Here is a 24,604-nt window from a genome sequence, read left to right as displayed (position 1 = left end):
TGGCTTTAAACTCAACCCTAGAGTCTAAGGTAAGTCAGGGTAAGGCTCATTTGATCATACCAAGCTTAATTGGTTTGGATTTGACCATAAGTCCAAAAAGGTGCATATGGCCAAATCTTGTGTTTGGGCTAGGTTAGGCATGTCAATTAGCCCAATTAACTATGGAATTTGGTTTAGAAGACCATGAGTAACAAATTTCATGAAGGGTGAAAGTCATTTTGAGGTCAATTGGTTAATCAATTTGGTCGATTTTTGATTTTTGACTCATTTTAAGCATGTTGGGCTAAGTTTGGGTCAAACTTGGGCTAGCTATGGGCTAAGCTCAAATTGATTGTTTTGGTTGGTGCAAAACATCATTATGAACAACTTTAATGAAGGATGAAAGTTATTTTGAAGTTGATTTGGTGGTCAATTTGGATAGGTTTTGATGGGTTTGGTTTTAGATCCAAATTAGGCATATGGGTCTAAACTTGGGTCAAACTTGAGCTAGCTTTGGTCTAAGCTCAAATTGATTGTTTTATTTGGTGTAAAATATCATTATGAACAACTTTCATGAAGGACCAATATGTGAAATCTCAAGTTGAGCAAAGAGAAGAGTTTTGAATTTCTAATGGTGAGGATACCTTTTCTAGTTTTCTAAGACTAGTCAATAGGAAAGTCCTATGGCTAGACCTAGGCTACTAAAGAAGTTTCTAGACCTCAAACAAAAGTGAGGTCAACAACACTATCATAACTAGACCTCAACCAAAAGTGAGGTCAACAACACTATCATATACATTTTGATATTAATTGCAAGGATGAATTCAATAGATCTAACAAACACATTTTTATTGGAAGAATGTGCAATGGAGATAGCTTGAGAATGCAAGCCATCTTGGTTTGTTGATTGAGAGCAGGGGCTTCAACTAAGAAGTTATGAGTTTAATGAATTGCATATACAGTGTCCTTGTGTCTCTAACTAAATTTGCTTGAATCTCCTCAAAAAATATTTTTAATCAGATGAGATAGTAACTCGGTGCTTGGGCTTCTTCCACAACATTGAAAGGTCAAGTGCTCAAAACTAACCAACTCAAAAATAATAATAACAATAATAATATTAATAAGAGCCAAAGAAAGTGGTGGAGAGAGAAATAATGAACACATCTTTCTTGTTTCATATATTTTCTTCCAAAATTGCTTCAATACACTATGCATAGAAAATACTAATTGATCTTTTGACATGATTCCAAAGTGAACTTGTTCGAGCAACTTCTAAGTAGAATAAGAGCCAATTTTTAATTACTAAAAAAAGGAATAAATTTTTAAAAGAGGAATTTATTTAAAAAATAACAATAGGGTATTTAGTAAAAAATTCAAAGGGGGCTAGTCACCCTAAGTGGACTATTGATTGGGTGACTATAATAAAGAATTTTTAAAAATATTTAATTAATTTTGATTATGTCATAAGTATTTTTTTATATTTATAAATTTATTATTTAATTTAGAAAATTAAAAAGTTTAGAAGACTTATTTAAAAGATTTGAATGATAATTTTTAAAAATTTTACTTTTTTTATTATAACTACAATTCATAATTTAGATGTAAAATAATTTTTTTTATTGGAGTAATCTTTTCATATTTATAAATTTAAGTTTTTTTATATAAAACATATAGTCTGAGAGAAAAAAAATTTTAAATATTTTTTTCAAATTTAAATATTAAAAAATTATAGTTTAAATTATACTCAAGTTTATAATTATCTAGCAATATCTTAGAGATAATAAAAATATTTCATTTAATATCAATATATTTACAAATAAATAATCACTTGTATGATTACATAGTAGTAATAATATGAAAAAAAGTATCTACGAATGTCATTTTGGGCCATCTTCCAACTATTCATAGAGGTCATGAGTAACTTCTTTTTTATTATTGCCATAATCTTCTTCTATCTTTCTATTATGTTAACTATTGTTAATAAAAAATAGTCTTAGAATATGAATGAAAAAAATAATTAAATAAATAAGGCAATCTCATTAGTGATTCCTAAACTATGATGAATGTTATTCCGTAACCTAAAATTAGGGATTCATTTTGCTATTGTATGGTTGTAGTACCATAATATGAAGCATATCTAATTTATAGATAGTGATTTTTCATGGAATTGACTATAAAAAAATGTAGTTGCTTTAATTGCTCGCCATCTTGTGAGCTTTATGGTGCAACTTGACAGTCTTCATAGCACAATAAAGAACAACGTTGTTAAGTCATTATGTTTAAAGTATTAATTATGAGCATCATTTCACTAACAAATTTTCTATCACTATTGTAGAATGGTTGGAACATGTGTTCCATTCGATCAATTTTCGCTTACTATATAACTAAACAATAAATCATATAAGAAAACCTATATATCAAATTTAGTTGAAAATAAATTATGGTAACCTAAATTTGTTTTACAAGTGTCATGTGATAGTAAGTTATTGGAGGTTGTTGCTTATGTTGAAGTATAAAATATGAAGCTCAAGGATCAAGCCAATTAATATGTGTCTTAGCTTTACAATCCATATGCTTGAATTTTGGATATATTAGTTCTACATCGATTTTTAATTACCCTGCAACTTATCTTATATATAATGCAATCCATGCCACTCTACACTTTTTGAAGATATTAGTTATACTTGTGATCTTCAGACTTTGAAACCTAAGGTGCACATTAATGCTAGAAGAATAAATAAATCCTTCAAGTGAGAGGTCTAATTTATTTTTAAAGTAAATAAATATTTAATAAAAGTATATATTAGATTATTAAAAATGCATAGTAACTAAATATAAGTATATTATCAAACAATCTTTCAAATCATATAATTCATTTTGATAAAATTTTATATTATTTACAGGTAATTATCTCATCATATGATCATTTTACCTACATTTACTTTGAATTGTGAAAACTAATTCATATTATAATAAATCATATGTTTAATAAAATAAGTATATATAAATCCCAGTAATTTCTTTGAGATGTCATTAAGGAAGAGTAAATGCAAGATTGAACGATCAATATGTAACTACTCCTTTGTCAAAACTTGCAAGAGCTTTAAAATCCAATCATATTTACACTATTAGGTTTTGCATTCTCTTTGAACTCTCTGTACAGATGTGTCAATGCTGGAAATCTAATATGCAATAAATACTTTTAAATTTTCTAATAATACTTGATATTATAAATATATTTCAGAGCTAGATGTATCTAACATTAAAAGCATCCAATAATAAAAAGAATCTATGAATGAGCGTATTGATTCAATTTTATTTTTTTGAGATTCATATATGAGTTTATAGAAAAAATTTAGTGCAACAGACATAATAGATCATTTTAGGGAATGGATGTATCACAATAATAGGGCTATGTTGAAAATTTTAAACTAGGTCCAACATTCTTATATCTAATTGGAGTGCAATCATCTACATGTACTTCTAAACTAGTGTAAATATCTTATAGAAAGATTATCATCTCTTCAACTGATAGGTGCAAATTGTTTGTCTCCAGTTATGATTGTCCTACTAAAGTGATAAATAAGGTATGATCCTGGCAAGTGACTCTTGGATGTCAAAGGTTTGTGGTGCTTATGATATGAAATGCCTTGATAAATCATGAAGATTCAGTTGGCCATTATTTAGCCATTGACAACTTTTAATTTTATTCACAATTTTAAAAAATAAGATTCATAAATAAAAAATATTTAATTTGATTACTTGATTAAAAATTATAACCATATTTGGATGCTTAACACTATGGGCATCATACATATGAGCACTGCTTGAATTAAGTTCTCATGGTGGTTAATTAATAGTTTTTATATTGTTAGTATCTTAAATTTGAGATCTTTGCCTCCTACTATGTCTCGATTCTACTGATATTATTGATATCATGAATATGTGATGAAAAGAATATTTTAAATAAAGTAAGTGGGATGTCTTAAGAGATACTATAACTCAAAGTCCATTAAAGAATGAACTAGAAGTGGCAATCCAATGCTGAAGTGCTGGGCTAGACTAATAAATGCACACAAAGATGAATTAATGTTGACTATAGGATTAATCATAATTAATATAGGATGATACCTTAATTATAATAGTATTATTTTTTTTATATATTAATAAGGCATATAATTTTTATATTGTTCCTACTATAGGGTATAAACCTTATGGCCCCAATAATGTGTCATTATGTGATCACGTCATCTACTAATAGGAAAATTGATGAGTCGGGCTAACAAATGCAGCTGGAGAAGAATTAAATATTGATTATTAAAGTTAATCATAATTAGTGTAGGATGATATAATAATTAATCTAATATAATTTGACACTATTCTTTAATAATGATAATTGATATTAATTTTATCTCATCACAAGGTACAAACAAGGGTTTCACAGATGTATCACCAATTGGTCACATCATCCACTAATGGCTGAACTAGCAAAACAGACTAATAAAGGTTCCATGAGAGAAATTCCATTTTGATTATTAGAGTTAATCATAATTAATATAAGTTGATATCATAATTATTCTAACATAATTTAATATTATCTACTAATATTGTTGAATAATTCCATTCTTATCTTATGATAGGGTATAATCATGGGGTCTCGTTGATGTACTAATTATCATTATGCGGTTATATCATTCACTAATGATAAAAGTTATAGGTCAGACCAATAAATTCACTTAGAGAGAAATTAAGTAATGATTATTAAAATTAATCAAAATTAATGTAGGATTATACCATAATTGATAATATAAATTGGCATTGTCCACTAATCATGTACATAACTTTGTTCTTATTTAATCACAATATATATATATATATATATATAGGACCCTACCAACATACCAACTATTATGGACTTGATAATCAATGAATGCAGAAGGGTGGAATCTAATCCTTGTGTTGTTGTTTTATATAAGTTTGGTTATATATTATATGATAGATATGCTTAGCCAACCATCTAGTTTAAGTTTTACCAATAATATATCTTATGAAGAGTAATTAAGATGAGAAAGAAAGCTAAATCAATGATTTAGTATAATGGTGAGCTAAGAGTTGTAGAAGATTTCACACATGCCTATTTTGGCAAAAATAACAAGGTTATACAAGTGCCTATATATACCAAAAATGGATAAGTTGAAGCTGTGGATTATTCAATGCTTAAGCATTGATACTACTGATAATAATATTCAATTTGTTTGTTACTTTCTAATAAATTATAAATTTGGGGTTGCACGTCATTGATGATAATTTTTATGAAGCTATTTTATTAGAAGTATACATAAAATCTTTTGGATTTTACATTAAAGTTGAGCAAATTCAAAGAAATATGCCTATAATTGTGAGTGTGTTAAAAACCTTGAATAAATCACAATAATGTCGTCAAATGTCCACAAAGCCTAATTGTGGAAGATATATGTGAGTAGCTCTTGTGCATAAGTATATGGTTTATTTCATATTTTAAATATATATTAGATTAACTTAACATTAATTTTTTTTTATATATAAGCAAGTTTGTATATTGTCTAACTAATTTTATGTCAACACATTAAGATTTAACATGGTTAAACATATAGAATATAATGAGACAGATGAAGTAAAAATTATTGACATTTGGTTACAAAGTGATAAGGATTTTTTTGAAACTGATTACATAACAAATGATAATTTCTCTCGTTAAATGTTTGAAGAAAGTGACATTGAGGATTCAAGTAATTTAAAATTTAAGAATTCAATTGGGTTAAGCGAGTATGATATAATATTTAATGTTACATTTAATAGAGAAAAAATGTCTAATCAAATGATAGTGAATAATGATTTTATTTAATTTTGTCAAAATGCTCAAAAGTAGGATGCACATGTTAATTTTGATAGTTTCTTAGAATATCAAGTATATAATATATGGAATTTTTTTTCTTATGGGTTGTATGTTGGTATGATCATTAAAATTAAATAAACATTACTAATTATTAAATACATGATCCATTAAAAATAATGTTGAACAAAAGAAGTTAACTTTGAATAAATCTAAATTACAAATTGCCTGTGTTTATCATGAATTTGTTTTGGGGTTTTGACCCATTACTTTTAGACTGGTAATGGAAATTATTTATTAGGAAATTGTAGGGTTGCACGCTTAAATGTTGTTGGAGTCAATGCTAATAATGTTCTATTCATATTGGCATTTACTATTGTTGATTTTTAATAAAATGATTCATGTATGTGGTTTTCACCTATCTTCATGACTTTATTAAAAGCACTGAATGTCAAAAATATCTTTATATAGTATTAGATAAACACTATAATTTGGTTCATGATTGCAGAGAAAATTTTTCTTGAGCTACATATCTAAATTATTTGCAACATTTAAGGGAGGAAAAAAAAACTACATGTGAAATGAGGTTGAAAGTTGTAGAAATGTTATGTGAAGATAATTATTTTGCTTGAAATACAAACATGAATATTTTTAATATGCAAATGTTTGTCATTTAGCTTTAGACAGACATGCACATTGCTTATACAAGCATGTATATGTGTCCAATATTGCAACATGACATGAAAAAAGCAAAAATTGTGGAAAAATTATCATTAGCCAATGAATTTGATGTTATGCCTAGAATAAAAAATATAACTCAGGGATATGAAAGCATGATGATTAAACCAACTTGCATAAATTCTTATGAATGTGAACTTTATGATAGGTTGTGTAGAATCATTCAAGTTGATCTAGATGGAATTGGATATCGTAAATGCAATTTTAATCCTCTTATTTATCATATACCATGACCACATGCTATTACTACACTTAAAATAGGATGAATAGATCATACTTTATTTATGTTAGAATATTATAAACTTTCAATAATATGTGCAGACTATGAGTTTTTCATATAACCTCGAATTGTAGCTTTGAATTGTAGCTTCTAGCCCGAATTTAGCCCAGAAAATGAAGTAATAGAGTTGTATTCGATACCACTTCGAAGACGATTGAATTGGCCAAGGTAATAAGTTATTATCTTAATAGATCTAAACTATTAATAGATGAGCTTTATTGACAAGCTCTCTTTATCATTTCATCGGTTTACATGTTGAACTTCATTAGTTTCTAATTCTCATAATTTGTTAGTGTGTTTTTTCTAAAGCTTGCTTTTTGTTTGCCCTAACTTTTGCACAAATTTAATTATTAAAAAAACTATATTATTTCTAATGAATTAACAACTCAAAATATTTTAATAAATTATTTAATAAATAATTTGATTAATTTTTTAGCTTCATTTATATCTATCTATCTATATATATATTTCTTCAATTGAAATAAATTTTATTCATTCCAATTTTAAAATAAAAATTACACTCAAAATATATATTATTTATCAAAAAATTGAACCATAGAATTATCATCTATTTCATTATAAAAAGTATTCTCTTTAAATTTTAAGATTTAATAATAGTTATATTAAACAATAAAAATAATATACTTATAATTATTCATGTAAAATTTATAAACAATAAAAACTCAATAAATAAATAAATAAAACTACATTATTTCTAAAAAAAAATACCTCAAAATATTTTAATTTTTCATAAATTACTTAATAAACAAAAGAGGTGGCCCAAGCCAGGCTTAAGGGTTCCTATTATAAATTTAATTTATATAAATACCCTATTTTAAAATTTGTCCTCTGAAAAAACTCTTGCTATGGATGTGAAAAATATGAACTGCAGCATTTTGTAAACATGCATACACAATGCCTGTTTACTGGTGAATACACATGTGATTTCACATCCTATACACAACATGTCACCAGATAAAAGAGTAAAAAAAATGTTTTTTTCCTATGTTCTATTGGCAATCTATTTTACAGAATGTGGAACTCTGCTCCTAAACTGAGAGAGCAAGCTCTGCCCAAGCCAGAGAAGTCTCACAGAGAATAGCACAGACCGAGATGTCGATACCATTCTCCAACATTTCACACAATATCTGCATCGATGGCCTCTTCGATGGCTCGTGATCGATGCACAGACTAATCACACTGCATATTACAGAGAGGTCGTCGGTTTTCACATTTTTTAGTTCTGGATCTACTAACATGCTCAGCTTATCTGGGTGAGGGAGATACTCCATTGCCTGCATGACAAAAGAGCAAATTTACTTTCTCAAGTTGTTATAAGCTGTTAGCGTGGTTGAATGTAGGAGCTCTCTGAATGAAGTGGGACATCAAAATACAAAATTACATCTCATTTAATAAATTTATTTTGAATGTTTATAGAGGGTGTAGAATGATAAGGATGGCATTAAAGTGTTATGAACAAATTCATGATTTTACTTTAACTTATGATTTTATTATTGCTAATACTTTATTTAAGGAAAGAGGAGAACACGTTATTTTTTTAAAAAATGAATCTAATAAAACACAAATTGATTATTCTCTTAAGACAAAAAAGAAATCGTGTATAATTTAACGATTATAAGATCATTCCAAGAAAAAAATTTAAATACTCAACATCGATTATGAGTTTTGGATTTTAAGATAGATAAAAAATATAATTAAACATTGTCATAGAATTAGATGGGGGACACTTAAAAAGACAAATAAAAATATTTTTATGAGCAAAATTCAAAATTTTAAGATTTGATATATTCGTGAAGAAGCTAACTCTATGTGAGATAAAATAACAAATACTATTAAACCAGTGACCAAAGAGATACTTGGAGAATCAAAAGAGAAAATTGTTATAAATAAAAATTGTTGGTGATGAAATAATAATGTGCACAAAAAGATAAAATATAAAAGGTTTTATTATAAAAATGATTTAAATATAAAAGTTTAGAGAATTGGGAAAAATATACGGTGACCCTTAAGGAGTCCTAGAGAACTATTTGTGATGCTAAGCATTCTGTTTTTTGTGATCTTTATGATATATCAGATAATAAAGAGAGTGAAAGATATACGTATAAACTAGTCAAATAAAGAAAAAATAAATAAATATTTAATTCAAATAAAATTTATTAAAGATGAAAATTAAAAAGTATTTTTCTTAGATGAAGATATTCAACATAGGTGGGTGAGATATTTTGATAAACTTTTCAATAAAGTTTTTTGAAATTCGACCAATTTTAGTAATTTTAATATCATTAATAATAATAAAGCTTTTATTTTTACCATTGCATTAACTAAAAACATATTGAGGAAGCTTTAAAGAAAATCAAAGATGAAAAAACAGTAGTATCTAATGATATTCTAATAAAAGTGTGGATATATCTAGGAGATTTGGAAAGTTTTTAGCTTACTAAACTTATTAATATTATTTTAAAAACTAAAAAAATATTCGAGTGGAGAAAAAGTATTTTGGTCCCCATCTTAAGAATAAAGGGGAAGCATAAAAGTGTGCAAATTATGGAGGAATTAAGTTAATGTGTCATAAATTAAAATTATGGAAGAGATTAATTGAACATAAGTTAAGATGTGATACAAAGATTTCTCAATGGATTTATGTCGGACAAGTCTACAATGGAAGCTATACATTTATACATTTATTGAGAGGTTTGTGAGAGGTTTGATGGAGAAGTATTGAGAGAGTAAGGAGGATCTACATATGATTTTAATTAATTTATAAAAAACTTATGATAAGATTCCAAGAGAAATTCTTTGAAGTGTTCTAGAAAAGAAATGTGTCGATATGATTTATATTCAAGTCATTAAATAAATGTATATTATAGTTGTCACATATGTTCGAACAGAAGGAGGATTCACCAAGTATTTTCTTATTTTACTTGGATTACATCAGGGATCAACTTTTAGCTCATATCTTTTTGCTTTACTTATGGATGCTCTTACTGGACATTTATAAGAAGATGTGATGATATCCTCTTTGTGAAAAAAACTAGAAAAAGAGCTCAGGAAAAACTTCAATTATGGAGGTCTACTTTAGTGTCTAAAGTCTATTGTTTGAGCAGATCTAAAACCAAATACATGGAATGTAATTTAACATCAGTAGATCTAGTGGCAGAGTTATAACAATTGGTGATCAAATCATTAAAAAGAGTGAACGTTTTAGATATCTCGGGTCTATTGTTCAAAGTGATGATTGGGTGGTATACATATATGAAAGATCTAGTTGGTATAAATGTAAAATTGAAGTTTACGTTGTAAATAAATAAGAGTTGGGTGGTATACATATAAATGCCCCTTTTTATTTTCTGAAAGTTGTTAGCAGTGAAAGTTTAATTCAAAGAATGTTGATGAACACCTTACCCAATTTACAATGTAACCCCTGTCTTTGCAATGCGGTGGTCTTCCACTGATTAGTTCCAATAAGAGCACCCCCAAATCATATGTGTTGGCCTGAACATCAACATTCTTTGTCTCTGAATTTTCCAGAAAACCATTGCATAAACCTCCATTGCTTAAATAGCTTAAGCCATTGTCTGTTCTCGAAACCACTGTATTCCATCTTTCAAAATCAACCAACTGCATAATAAAGGATAGAGAAATAAATATTATCATGCAAAACTTATAAAATATTTTATTTTATAAGACAGGAACATAGTAAATCAGGAGAAATAGCCAAAACATAAGATGCTACAGTAAAAAACCAGAAGCAGCCACCAATAATGATAGGTTTGTCGAATCCGACCGACTAGAAATAGAAGAGAAGGCGGCACTTTCCAAGATCCTAGTGAGAATAGCAAATAATAATAAAATAAATTTAACTTTAATAGAAATTAATGTGCATGCTTTCCATAGATCTGTACTAGACAACGAGAACAAAAAGCTGGCTACTTTCGTCTGATTTAACCATGCCTGACCTTGACAGTAATTTTAATGTGCATGGTCATCATGATCAAGTGAAATCAGTTTAGTTTGTAGAAGTTTGTTCTCTCTCATTAAGGATGTTTTTTTTTCTTTGGTACAAAAGGAAGATGGAATCAAAGAATCTCAATAATCAAGTCTTATGAGTACTTCATCATCTCATTAGTCTTATGAGGTCAGAGTACTTCAAAGTACCAGACTTCAGAAAATAAAAAATCATGGTCATCAATACTATTATGCCAATCATTTCTTTCAATGGACAAGATGATTTAACATAAGAAGGTTTTGAGATCTTGATTCAATCTTTGTCAGGATGATTCCATTAAGAGCTAAAACCAACTAAATTACAAATATATTTATCTAGCAATGCTTCAGCATTAGATTGTGAAATGTGCAGGAAAATGCATTTTTAAGAAAATAACTAGGAAAGCTTTCCTTGAAATGCGCACATTGAATTAATATAAAAACTGGATAACAAAAATGGGCCAAGCCCTACAAAATACGGGCACGGTGAAAAAAGGAAGTGAGAGCTATCCACATTCTAGGCAAGCTTTCTCAGTGACAATGAGTTCTCCTAGAAAGCGTTCATTTTTCATTAAAAAAAAAAAAAAAAAAGGTTATAAAAATATGCAATTAAGCATATACAGAGTGGTCTTGGTCATTTCTAAGCAAAATCACCAAAAAAAAAAAAAAAAAAGAAAGAAAGAAAGAAAGGCGTCACAATCTGCAGATTTCCAAACAAAAGAATTAGACGCAGTAAGCCTGACATAAAAATAGGCTGCTTTGTTGTGTTCCCTAAATAAAAAAATGAGAAGTGCTTGCCTAAACAATAATACGAAAGCTAAATTTGGTCCATTGTTAAGTTGGTTTGTCCATGCATACCACTTCGAGCTTTGGTGGAGGGATTTAATACATTTGCATTGTCTTTCTCAAAGATGATTTTCAATTCTAACATCCATGGCTCTATAATCCTTCTTATGGAGAGAATAGATTCAAGTTGCACCAATAAGCGGTCCCAATGTTGCAACTCTTGTCCAAAAGTCACCATCGGGTCTCCTTTTCCACCACGAAAGATAACCCTCATAAACATTAGTCACATCCAATATGTTGAAAGCTCACAACATAAATTATCTCTTATTGCTCAAATCCAATACAAGGATCCTAGGTCAAAATATAAGACTAGGCAACATTGGCACACCAACATTTCATTCCATCATTACTTCCTAATCACACGATCCAGGAAAAACAATGTCCAGTCGAATGTTACATACCTAGACATACCTAGAGAATCGTATTGTAAGTGATGATTTGAGGATGCTAGAGAAGGAGGAGAGAATCACAACAAAAATGATTCTAGTTCATTTCCTTGATGCCTTAATACTCTCTAAAAGGGGGTATAGATAGAAATAAAAGAAACCATATGTCTCATTTAGCTATCATTAAGCACATCATGCTCATAAATTACCTTTGAACTAAATGACTTGCAAATACTATTAAACCACTCATCCCATTTATTCACCTAAATGAAACTTTACAGATGGCAGACATCAAACTAGTTTGATAGGTAGCTCAACTCTCCTTCGTACTCCAACATACAAAAGAAAAGAAAATAAAACAAACTAAAACTGCACAAGAAGTCAGCAAATAACCCCATAGCAAAAATGCTGCCAAAAATAAAAGACAATAATTAATTTTTTAAGATTTTATTACAGATTTAGAGGATTTCATATGAACCAAAATCCATTCTCCCTCAAGTTGGGTAGTATATGTCAATCATACCGACATTAGATATTGGTTTCTAAAAATTAGGGTGTGCAATAGGCCTACTAAGGATGTCAACAATTTGGATGTAAGTAAAAATGATCCTTATATTTCCTTCAAGTTTTTCCTTGAAGGAAAGCTGATATTTCTCCACATGTTTAGCTCAACCATGGTGGAATAGGTTTTTTGAAATGAATATTGCAACTATACTATCACGAAATAGTCATATGGATTCTTCCATTTGAATTCTTAGCTTCTTTAATTCAATCCATTTGAGTCATACTAACCCCTTAAAATATGGCTCTAAATTATGCTTTCCTTTGCATTTTGTGAACCCGTTCTCATTTAAAACCTTTGCAAATCTTTCAAATTATCCGCGTCGAGATCCTTCGAAAATGTATAGGGATTTTTACAGCATGCATATTTTTTATGTTGGTCTGAGTTACAAGTCCATAGAAATATCCATATACAGTTCCTCTTCTAGCTTATTATTGAGGAATACAATCTTGATATCAAGTTGAGAAAACGGCTAATCAAGGTTTGCAACTAAAAATAACAAAACCCAAAATGAATGTGTTTAGCAACAACGAGCATATATTTCTTCATAATTAATTCCATATAATTGAACATGTCCATCAACAACCAATTGAGCTTTAAATCTGCTCACCATTCACTCAACATTATGTTTGATTGAAAAAGGTCCACTTACAATCAACAATACATTTTCCTTTGAATAAATCTAAATCTTCCAAAGTTTTGTTTTGAGCTAATTTCTTCCAAAATTGTAGAGTGCTTTTTGAATATTACTAAGAATCTGAATATCTATAAACCAATAGGAAGCGATCGAAAGCTATTGACAATCTTTTGTGAGGAATAAAATATGTGTTGAATGCTTGATCTGGGAGCATTTCTTATAAAGATAATAAAATCATTTGGTGGTTCACTGGAATCAACAAAAGTAATACTTGGGCATACCTAACGACCTTCTAGACTTGGTTTAGATTCTTTGATTGATTTGAAAGGTGTGCATTTCTGTTAGACATGCTGAGCCTGTCATATCATTTGAGGACATAGGGTCAATTTGGGGCCGCTTTTTTCGAGCGGCGCGACCCCAAACCGCAATGCCCGTACTTTTTTTCTCGCTTTCACGTGACATCTGCGGCTACCAGCCACTAAAGTAGGCGGAACGCAGGCCGCGGGAGACCCCACGGCCCCACGTTCACGATTATTTTTTCTCCCATTGCCCCGCTCAAAGCCGTATAAACCTCGTTCCCGAAACCGCGCAGAGGGAATTTTCTGCCCATTGAAGCTCCTACGCCTGCTCCCGTGATAGTCGTGAAGCCTCCCGCAACTCCTCCACCTGCTCCTCCCCCCGCCACGCCGCTGCTCCTCTTCCACCGTCGCCAAGTTGTGGACTCCCGATCAAAGCCGGCACTCCTGATCAGTTACTCAAACATGAGCTTCAAAGAAGTTGTGGCTGAACTCCCTCTTCCTTTCCAAAGTTACTGTTAATGGAGTTGTGGCTGAACTCCCTCTTCCTTTCCAAAGTTATTGTTAATGCAGTGTTGATTATTTTTTCTTTTATTAATGTGTATGTGGCAAAATTGGGTGAGCTGTTTGCAAATGCTACGACATTTTTTTTAACTCCTCCCATCAATTGATTATTGGAAGGAGTAATTTTTTATTCGAAGCTATGTATTTTCTTCTTCATTGCCATAATAAAGATGTTCGCTTGCTTCCTCGTGGATGTATGTCAGTTTGACCAAACCACATAAATTGCTTGGTGTCCTTTTTTACATTTCAATTTCATTATTTAAAATGTTTGTTTCATTCTGATGCAATAATCATAACTATTTTGCTTTTACATCACCTAACGATGATTATCGGTTTCATTATACATTACATATCTAACACTTCAATTTTATTCCTTAACCATAATTAATTTCACATATTTACATATCAAACACTACATTTAACTTCATTAATTTTATGTGACTCAATTCTTTTGTAAGACCTCAAAAATAATATGCAAATATTCGTAAAACTTCAAAGTTTGTGTTAGACATGTAAATACTTAAGATTAGCATGTGTTCTTATTTCTAAACAGAATTTGTTAGCATTTTAGGGGCTTACTGAAGTTTCAAAAAAATAATTGTTATACTCTTTTTTTAAACAGTTTTACCAAACAGGAGCAGTATGATCTTTTCTCCATAAACAACTATCTGACAGCTGGTTTCACACAGCTGCACCAAACTGACAGCCAGCTTTCCTGCAGCTGCTTCCCCGCAGCAGCTTCCTGAGGCAGCGCAGCTGCAGCTGAAAAGCTGAGAAGCTGCAGTTACGCCAAACAGAGCCTTATTTTAAGCATAAGGCTAAATGTGCAATTTAGTAACTTAATATTTAATATTATGGGGTATAAATATGACTAATATAATTAGGGTTAGGGATATGCATGAGATTATAGTCTTGAGTTTTAGGTTTAAGGTTTGTGAGAGATCGCCTACCTCTCAAATTGTAGATGCTAGGGTTAGAGTTTGGGATAGATTCACATACCTCTTGAATTGTAAGTGCTTATCTTTTATACATTTAAGTTTTGTCGTTTGGGTTATTGAAATAAAATATTTTGTTTTGTCCTAATTTATGTGGAAAATCATATTGGTTGTATTTAATTCATATTAGAGCTTGATTTTTGGGAGACCAACCATAGTATCGCAGCTTAGAGGCAATCTGGAAAGCAACAATTAGATCACGGATCATCTGGGAAGCAACGACCGCATTGCAGATCGTGGAACCTCATGATTTCAAAATGAGATTGCGGATACAGTCGCAATAGCTAATGATGGGATTGTGTGACGGAACCTCATGATATAGCTAACTACAGAATCATGGTGTACAAGGCCATTAATCGTCAAGCTGCGATGTTGTCATGCCCTAGTCCACATATAATCGCGATTGGAGACAGCTGGGAAGCCAAAAGACGGGATCGCGGCGTAACGAGGTTCCAAAACCGTTCAAAAGAGATGACAACAAGGAAAAAGAATGCTCTGAAAGAGAGATTGGAAGGATAAGTAGGGCAAATTAAATCTGATATTGAGGAAAGGTTCTCGACCATAGAAAGAAAGTTTTCCTCTATTGAAATCGAATGTAAAACAAAATTAAGTGCTTGGCAAGATGATGAGGAGGCTTATCAAGATGCAATCCAAAACCCAGCCAGCAATTTAAATTACAAAACCTAGCCAAGATTTCATTGGAGAAACCTCGACCAAATTTAAAGGAAAAGAGATCGGACGAGAGTAACATGAGGAAAGCATCCGCCATCAAGAACCCCCTAAAAGTTTCGATGAGGGTGGATTAGAGATTTCTGATGAAGGGGTTGGGCCAAAACAGGGGGAATGGGTTATGCAAGTGGTATAGAAGAGTACGAAGATGAAAGGAGAGATGCACGTGGAGTATGACTATGATTAAAGGAGGAACTTTCACCCTTGATACAAGGGGAGAACCACCAGAGGGAGACAAAATTGGGGTGGATGCTAGGGTCAGGAAGTTGAAGATGTCGATCTTTGAGGGAGAAGAAATACATGCTTTGGTATCAGGTGGAGCGATATTTCACGATGAATGGGCTAATGGAGGAGGTGAAGCTCATGTCCGCAAGGTTACGCTTGGCGGAGAAAAAAGTCCTAGCATAGTTTTAGTAGATGGAGGCTAAATACCCAACTAACTCATAGGAATAATTTAGCACTGCTTGATGGAATGTTTTTGAGCCATTCGGGAAGGAGACATACACGAACAATTCTTTGTCTTAACTTAGGAGGGGACCGTCATGGAGTATGGGGAGAGATTTGATCTATTGTCAGAACGATTGAGGGGGATTTCTGAAGTAGTATTGGAGAGGAATTTCATGAAGAGTCTAAAACCCGACATACGTGCAGCCCTTCGATTGTTGAGTTCACAAGGATTATGAGAGACGATGGAACTGACTCAGATGGTAGAAGACAAGAACATATGAAAAGGCCCTACAAAAGCAAAACCATTGGAGAATTCCATAAGTGTACCTCGATGATCTTGACACCGAGGACATTGGTGATATCATTTTAGATGGAGGCGTGAAGGAGAAGAATATGAGGGCCTATTTCGAGGTCAACTATAAGAGACTCACTAAGGCAGAGGTGCAAGATGAGAGAGCAAAGAAATTATATTTCCAATGTGATGAGAAGTATGCATTGGGCCACTGGTGCAAGGAACACACATTCTAGAGCCTTACAGTTTGTTATAGGGAGGAGATGGAAAGTGAGGAGTAGGAGGAAGAAACGGTGGAAGGAGGGAGGAGAGCACTTACATCTTGATGTAGTTGAGGCGTCCCTTAACTTAGTGGTAGGAATTACTCCAAATTACACCATGAAGATAAGGGGGCAGATCAAGGAGTAACCTATGATAGTGTTGGTGGATAGTCGGGCCATTCATAACTTAATCTCAAATCGGGTCATGGACCAATTGGCGTTGAAGTTGGTAGATACGAGAAGTTTGGGGTTATGATGTGGTTAGGGAAGGTGGAGAAAAATTGGAAAATTTGCATGGGATTGGTGTTGACACTACAAAGCATACAGATGGTGGAAGACTTTCTTCTCTTGGACTTGAAAAGAACTAATGTAATTCTAGAGATGAAGTGGCTACAGACGTTCAAAGAGAAGCGAGTGTATTCGAAATCTCTGACTATGGAGATTAGGATGGAGGGAAGGAAGGTGGTGCTTCGCAGCGACTCTAGTTTATGCAAGACCTTGGTGTCGGCGGATCCATCAAAGATGGCAGCTTTATTTGAGTGGCCACTATTTAAGACCTGAAGGAGTTGAGAAGATTTCTGAGACTTACAGGATACTATTGGAAGTTTGCGAAAAGTTATAATTTGATTATGCGGCTATTGATGGAGAAACTGAAGAAGAATAACTTTCACAGGGAGAAAGTGGATAGCCAAATTTTTGAAAGGTTAAAAAAGGTCATGACGAGTGTACCAGTGCTAGCATTATCATATTTCAACCAACCTTTCGATGTAGAGAAGGATGCTTTAGGTTATGAGTTAGGAAAAATCCTTATACAACATCAACGACTCATCACTTATTTCAATCAAGTGCCGACGACAAGAGTCAGACTCAAGTCAATTTATGAGTGAAAGCCACATGACTTGATTCAAAAATAGTTTTTTTTTTCTACCGTGATGATAAGGTATCTTTTTGGGCGGAGTAAAATTAGACACGTCGAACCGGCCATAAAATTTGAAAACTTATTTTAGGTGCAAGGATAATAGAGCAATTTAGTAATTTATTATTTATTATTATGGGGTATAAATATGGCTAATATGTTTAGGGTTAGGGCTATGCATGATATTGTGGCCTTGAGTCTTAGGTTTAGTTTTTTGGAGAGATCGCCTATCTCTCAAATTGTAGGAGCTAGGGTTAGGGTTTCGGAGAGATCCCCTAACTCTCGAATTGTAGGTGCTTATCTTTTATGCATTTGAGTTGTGTTGTTAGGGTTCTTGAAATAAAATATTTTGTTTTGCACTAGTTTTTGTGGAAAATCGTCTTGGTTCATATCAGACTTCTTTTTTTTATAAATAATCATTTCATTGTGGGTTCTTTCTTTTGTAGTTCTTGGTTCAGGATTTTCAAAAATATTTGGGATGAAATGGATACAAAAGTTGAAATTAATTTGGAGTAGAAGTGATAAAAGATAGAATTAAGATGATATTGGGAAACAATTGCTACTTGAGGTGAAACATTTGTGACACCCGCAAAATTGATAGTTTTGAGTGGTAGAATTCTCCCTGGAATAGAACTTCTACGACTCACAATTATAAAATTCAAGGAGACAATATCTTTATTGTAGATGAACAATATTTATAACTATTTGGATTTGGGGAATAGCTAAGAATACAAATAAATGTGATTTTGGATCTAATTTGCCTAGAATTGTTGATTTATCTAAACAAAAGTAGTGAGGAATACCTAAGGATTTTGATGGGAAGAATGGTCATATCCAAATCTTATGATGAGATGACAGGAGTTTTAATAGAAGATATAAAATTTCAAGATATGAGAGACCATTTTGTTGATGGATAAACTGTAGTAAGAATAGGTTCTCTCTAGAAAAAGTTATAAAAAATGAGTGGATATAATCGAGATTTTGGCAACTTCTAAAAGATATCAATATTTTCCTTTTACCATACTGTTAAATGGGACAACACAACATATTTAATGAACAATACCGTAGCTCAAGAGATAAGCCCTAGAAGCTGAGAAATAATATTCCCTCCTGTAATTAGAATTAAGAATTTGCACTTTAATTTGGAATTAGGTTTGGATCATATTATTATGTTATAAAAATTTTAGTTCAGTGTCACTTTTTCTTTAAAAAGAAAAACTTAAAAGGTAATAGAATCCTGTGTTTAGCCTAGCATTGCCAATCATCTTTCACAATTCCTGGTCCTTTAATACATACATTTGAGAAAGAATGAGCGACATTATTAGAATTTCTTGTCAGCTTACTTACATACAATAAGTTGCAATATATATTAGGAACCCTAGGAAAAGAGTTGGGTGTGAGACTTCTGGAAATAATCATAGATCTAACACCAATCAATCTTGAGTGTGGTCCATCTACAATGCAAATTGTGAGATTGTCAATACAATGATGGTCGATGTGAAATAAAATGCATCTCCAATCATATAATCTGATGCATCAAAAGAGCCCACAACTCACGTTATGTATTTCATGTATTACACCAAAAGCACTTAGGAAATTACTTTTTTGGGCTAGAGGATATGTACTATTGATGGAAGTGAATGACAGCAGCTAAGTTGGCTTGATTTAGGTGGAAACCAGGGTCTTAAGGTTAACATGATTGTCTTCGTCCAACGAATAGTAAACTTTCTATCAACTAGTTTCCAATGAATTTTCCAACATGTTTCTTGTATGACTAGTCTTCAATAATGTCCACACCAAAACTTGTTTTTTTTTTTTTTGTTTTTGTCGTAGTTTCATCAGTGAATTGAGGGCCTCATGCAACATGAGCGCAATTTTCTGAGTTTGGTTGTTATTGTGGGACCATAACATCAATTTATTTCTATTTTTTTCTCTTTTAACTTGATTTTTATTGATGCCAAATCAGAACTTGTATATATGTTCTTTGTTAATTAGTTTCTAGCACGGTTGGCTGTCCTCCAGGTACATCCACTCCGAATATTCAAGAACTATCAAGTTGTCACCAATTTCTTACTGGAATATATATTGTCTGAAAATTTTACATTGTCTCAGAACATTTAAGATCGCTTTAATCTCAAGTATTTCGGTTAATCTCAAGTATTTCGGAAGTATTTTTTTTTTTTCTTGGAGTACGTCTCTCATGCTAAATGCAATATTTATGTGATTTTTTTATACATAAACTTCTATTCCATTTCAATTATTACCTCTCTTCCACATACAAATAGCAAGGCTGAGACCATTGGACGATGTTTTTACAATTGAGTTTCTGTCCTGTGACTTGAACAATATGAAATTCATTCCCACCGATATTGCTGTTCAAGACAACGCCATGATTGGAGGTGACTGCTGGCCATGATGTGCTGCACCATTCATGAATTTTAGGTGCTTTCTTACTCTGACACTATGTTGAAAATTAAAAACAAAAATTTATCCATTATCATCGTATTCAAAAACAAGAATCTTACTCAAGATATAAGACAGAACAGCCCAATGCACACACAAGGCATTAGAACATTACTTCCTAATCAAGCAATGCACAAAGGGAAAATGAGAGGTCGAACGAGCCTAACATCCCTTCCTAATACATCAGAAAAAAAAGAAAAGAAAAATAAACTCAAACTATGACCACACAATGAGTCGGTCAACAACAGAAAACCAATAATAAAATATTACAACAACTGATTTCTCCAAGTTATCATTGCAGATTTTGTGATTTCCATTTGAATTGATAGTCCACAAAAATGTTCCAAACATTTAACCTCATGACCAAATGCTAGATGATTCAAAACATTTCATTGTCAATTTTTTGTCTTCTCTAAATAATACTAGTAGGGATCTAGCACATTCAACAATCAAATGAAATTTATAACCAAAAAAATACAAACATGATTGTTAAGCCAAAATCTGTCATGCTTGACCAATGTTGCAGCATGTCCTGCAACAGGACTGCCAAACTTCAAGGCATTCTACATTAGAACACATTTTTTTTGTGGCAATAAAAATAACTTCAAAGTTTGAATAAGCAAAAGCTGACAAATCGGTACACATATAACTGCCTAAAAATAAATTCACTCCTTCAAGATAGAAGAGTCTGATTTCAAGAAACCAATTTTTTGAAGTATGGAGCACCAGGGTTTTGTAGTATGCCTTAGCGTGGACATCTATCAAACCTATAAATATGTGCCATTGCTATTACTAGTGCCTAAAATTATCGGTTTGTATTTGATGGATAATAACCACTTATGAATTTCAACAATCTCTTCCTAGCTCGCACCTCCATCAATGCTTCTACTTGCATGTTTTTGTGATGAATCAATCCTTAAATCAAAAGAACACTCATCTATATCAAGCTCACATGAAGTTAACCACTTTTAAACTGTTAATAACAATGTGGAAAGATATTGAAGAAATTTGAAGCCGCAAAAAATTTAAATTACTCGAGCCCGATTAGACAATAAATAGGACGCAATGGAGAAAAAGGATTCATGTAGCTGACCCCACATAGTGGGATTAAGGCTTTGTTGTTGTTGTTGTTGTTGAGCCAAATTAGAACTATTAGCTGTGACATTACTTTAAAGGATAGAATAATACGCCAAGTAGGGACAAATACAAAGCTACTAAATAATCACATGTAATATGATGATATGATTATTGAAATAAATTTGCAGAATTATCCTCTTATTTTGAAATTTAGCTTGGTGCCTTATTCTTAGACTCAAGGTTTGATGACTCAGTCAACTCACTCTTATTGAAAATTAGTTTTATCCTTTTATATTATCCATTTACTTTTATTATCCCATCACATATTCCTCTATCAAAGCTAAATCTGAAAAAAATGCAAGGAGTTGCATAAAAAAGGCGAGAAGTTGCATTCATCTTCGTAAGCCAAGTAACAAAGTCCTTGCTGGCATGCCTTGTTATTCGTTTATTCTTCGTGCATCAGTGTGTTCACAATGTTACTCGAACTCATCAAGAATTTTTTTTGAGCAATTTCATATTTAATATCATCAACTTCAAATTAATATGTAAGGATAAGAAGTCATTTTGGGAACCTATTGCTGTCTATTAAAGTAATTGTAGAACTATCGTGGGAGAAAATTGATTTTTTAAAAGCTACGATGAGTATTCAACTTTATTCATTTGCAGAGATTAGCTTTTCTTACAACAAAAATCTTAAAAAATAATAAGAATACTACTGTAAAATAGATCTGTAGCAACTATCTGGAAATCAACGCTAAAAAAGCTACCACAACATTTAATTAAGATTTGAAGCAATCTATTGAGTATTAAGATCGATTTCCCATCTCTATAATAAACCACATTAAAAATCACATATGATTTTTCAAAGAATCTTTTAATTCTTATTTGCAAAAAGTTTCATAAAAGAAAGATAATATTCTTGTGCAAGATAAATCTGTTCCACCTTAAGAACATGCACAAGGTTCAACTCTTCAAGAAGTGACTTTAAGTAGGGGAAATTGATACCAAACAAAATTATAGACATGGTGAAAGATAATGAAAGATGAATGAAATTGACATAGATAAGGGGTATTTACACACATACCACCCAATTCCTAAGTATTTACATATCATCAGCCATACTTCACTTTTTACATGTATACCACCCAAAATTTCATATCACATAAAAAATACCACTACATTAACTTTTATAAAGTGAAATCACCTTTTTATGCATAGGTAAGATGGCATATTGAAGTTTAGGGGCTGGATATGTAAATAAATAAGAATTGAGTGGCATGTATGTAAATCTTCCTATAAATAAATGAAAGATCTCCTCAAGATTATTATAAAATGATATCATATTATATTATTATAGCTTGCAATCTTGTATTTCATTTACAAATATATAATTGAGTAGTTAAATACTTCATTTCATGTAAACGTTTGCACTAAAAATGTACAATATAGACTGAGTTGCAGAAAGACCATAGCAAGGTGTTAAAATTTTAATTAAATTTTATTTTAATCTCATTTATTTAAGTATTCATAATCATTAATAATTTTACATGAAAATTAAATTCTCTGATAATTAAATTTTTTGACTCACTAAGTAGCTCGTGTTCAATTAATTCATCAAGGAAATAAGACAATTACAAACTATTACTTTGAGTTTGATTTATAAATGAGCTGAATACGAACAAACATTTGCTCAATCGTATTATATTTACTTTGACGCAATTAAATAAATAAATAAATAAATAATTTTTGTTATAAATTTTTTATATTATAATTTAACAAACGTTAAATTGTATTATTTTTAAAATAATTTAAACTAAATTTGAGCTGAATACAAGTCGTAAACAAATAAAGTTTAGTCGAGTCGAACATGAATATGCTATTCAAAAGCCATTTCGAACACAAGCCGAATTTGAACAAAAAAAAAATCTCGAACATTAGGCTTGCTCAAACTCAACTCATTTCCACCCCTAACTATGAATTAAGATGATATAGACATAATATAGGTAGAAATTATATAAATCAAGAGCGCTTAGTTAAAAAATATAATGTTTTGCTTTGCACCATTTGAATTAAAACAAAAATAACCTCTTGCAAATTTCTCTTATAACTGTAAAGGTCTTCAAATAAAAAGTAAAACCTTCAACTATTGAATTTGAGTTCTAACTTTCATCATCATCATTAGCCTTATTCAATTGTTTAGAATTGACTGAACATTGATGATCTTATTTTATGGCAAGAATATTTAAATACAAAAGTATTCATATTCGAACTCTCTACATTCACCCTCATTTTAGAGTTGCCAAAATACTTAAGCTTTGAAACTAAAAAGTCTCAAAACATAAGCATCCTTTGAGTTGTATACTATTGATTATTTGAGATGCAAATTACTAGAATTCATCATACTATTGTAAGAAAATTCTAATAACAAATTTACTTTCTTACATTACAACACTTGAGCCAACCTAATTAAATTTATCTCCTGAAGGTTTAAAGATGATAATAAGATAGTAATAGCTCATAATGGCGAAGCTACAGCGGGGGCACTAGAGAACGGTACCCCCACTACCCTGCCGCCAACTAAAATATGTTATTTTTTTTTTAAATGAAATCATAAAACATCTATTCTAGCCTCTCCTCCCAAACAAGCAAATAGTAGCCACACTCTTGTATGGAGCAAATCGAGCATAATAGCGTCCAGGCAGCCTGTTATCCTCACTTAATGCATACCCACCATGTCACGCTTTTCTCTACTACAAATTTGGGCTGAACGAACTATGCATGGATAGGTAAGATTTTCTTCAAAGGCAACCAATAGTGTTTCCTTAATATCATAAAGTCAAAGATTGAAAAATCACAACAAAGATTTTTAATCTAAATAAAGTATAACAACAACAACAACAACAAAGCCTTAATCCCACTACGTGGGGTCGGCTACATGAATCCTTTTTCTCCATTGCGTCCTATTTAGTGTCATATTTTCAATTAGTTCTAGTAAATTAAGATCATTTTTAATACAATAAGCCCAAGCCTTCCTAGGTCTACCTCTGCCTTTCTTAACACAAGTCGAATTTAAAACATCTACTCTCCTAATCGGATCATCTAATGGTCGACGTTTAATATGACCAAACCATCTAAGACGACTTTCTCTAATTTTGTCTGTCACAGGAGCTACACCAACCCTATCACGAATATATTCATTCCGCATTTTGTCTCTAAGTGTAAAGCCACTCATCCACCTAATCATTCTCATCTCAGCAACA

General features: G+C 31.4%; 1 protein-coding gene across 1 annotated transcript in view; it reads right to left on the bottom strand.

Moving 5' to 3' along the window:
• Positions 1-7,738: 7,738 nt before the first annotated feature.
• Positions 7,739-24,604, bottom strand: part of LOC110038128 (probable LRR receptor-like serine/threonine-protein kinase At1g63430) — a 31,028-nt gene continuing 14,162 nt past the window's right edge. The window contains exons 12-13 of the mRNA XM_020742895.1: positions 10,293-10,508; positions 7,739-8,164 (exon numbers count right to left, since the gene is read on the bottom strand). Of these exons, the coding sequence (XP_020598554.1) occupies positions 7,919-8,164; positions 10,293-10,508 (462 nt within the window). The 3' untranslated portion in view covers positions 7,739-7,918. The remainder of the gene's footprint in view (positions 8,165-10,292; positions 10,509-24,604) is intronic.

The sequence above is a fragment of the Phalaenopsis equestris genome, unplaced genomic scaffold, assembly GCF_001263595.1.
Source record: "Phalaenopsis equestris unplaced genomic scaffold, ASM126359v1 Scaffold231427, whole genome shotgun sequence".
NCBI lineage: Eukaryota > Viridiplantae > Streptophyta > Magnoliopsida > Asparagales > Orchidaceae > Phalaenopsis > Phalaenopsis equestris.
Note: the sequence above shows the minus strand (reverse complement) of the source record. Positions and strands in the feature narration are given on the sequence as shown.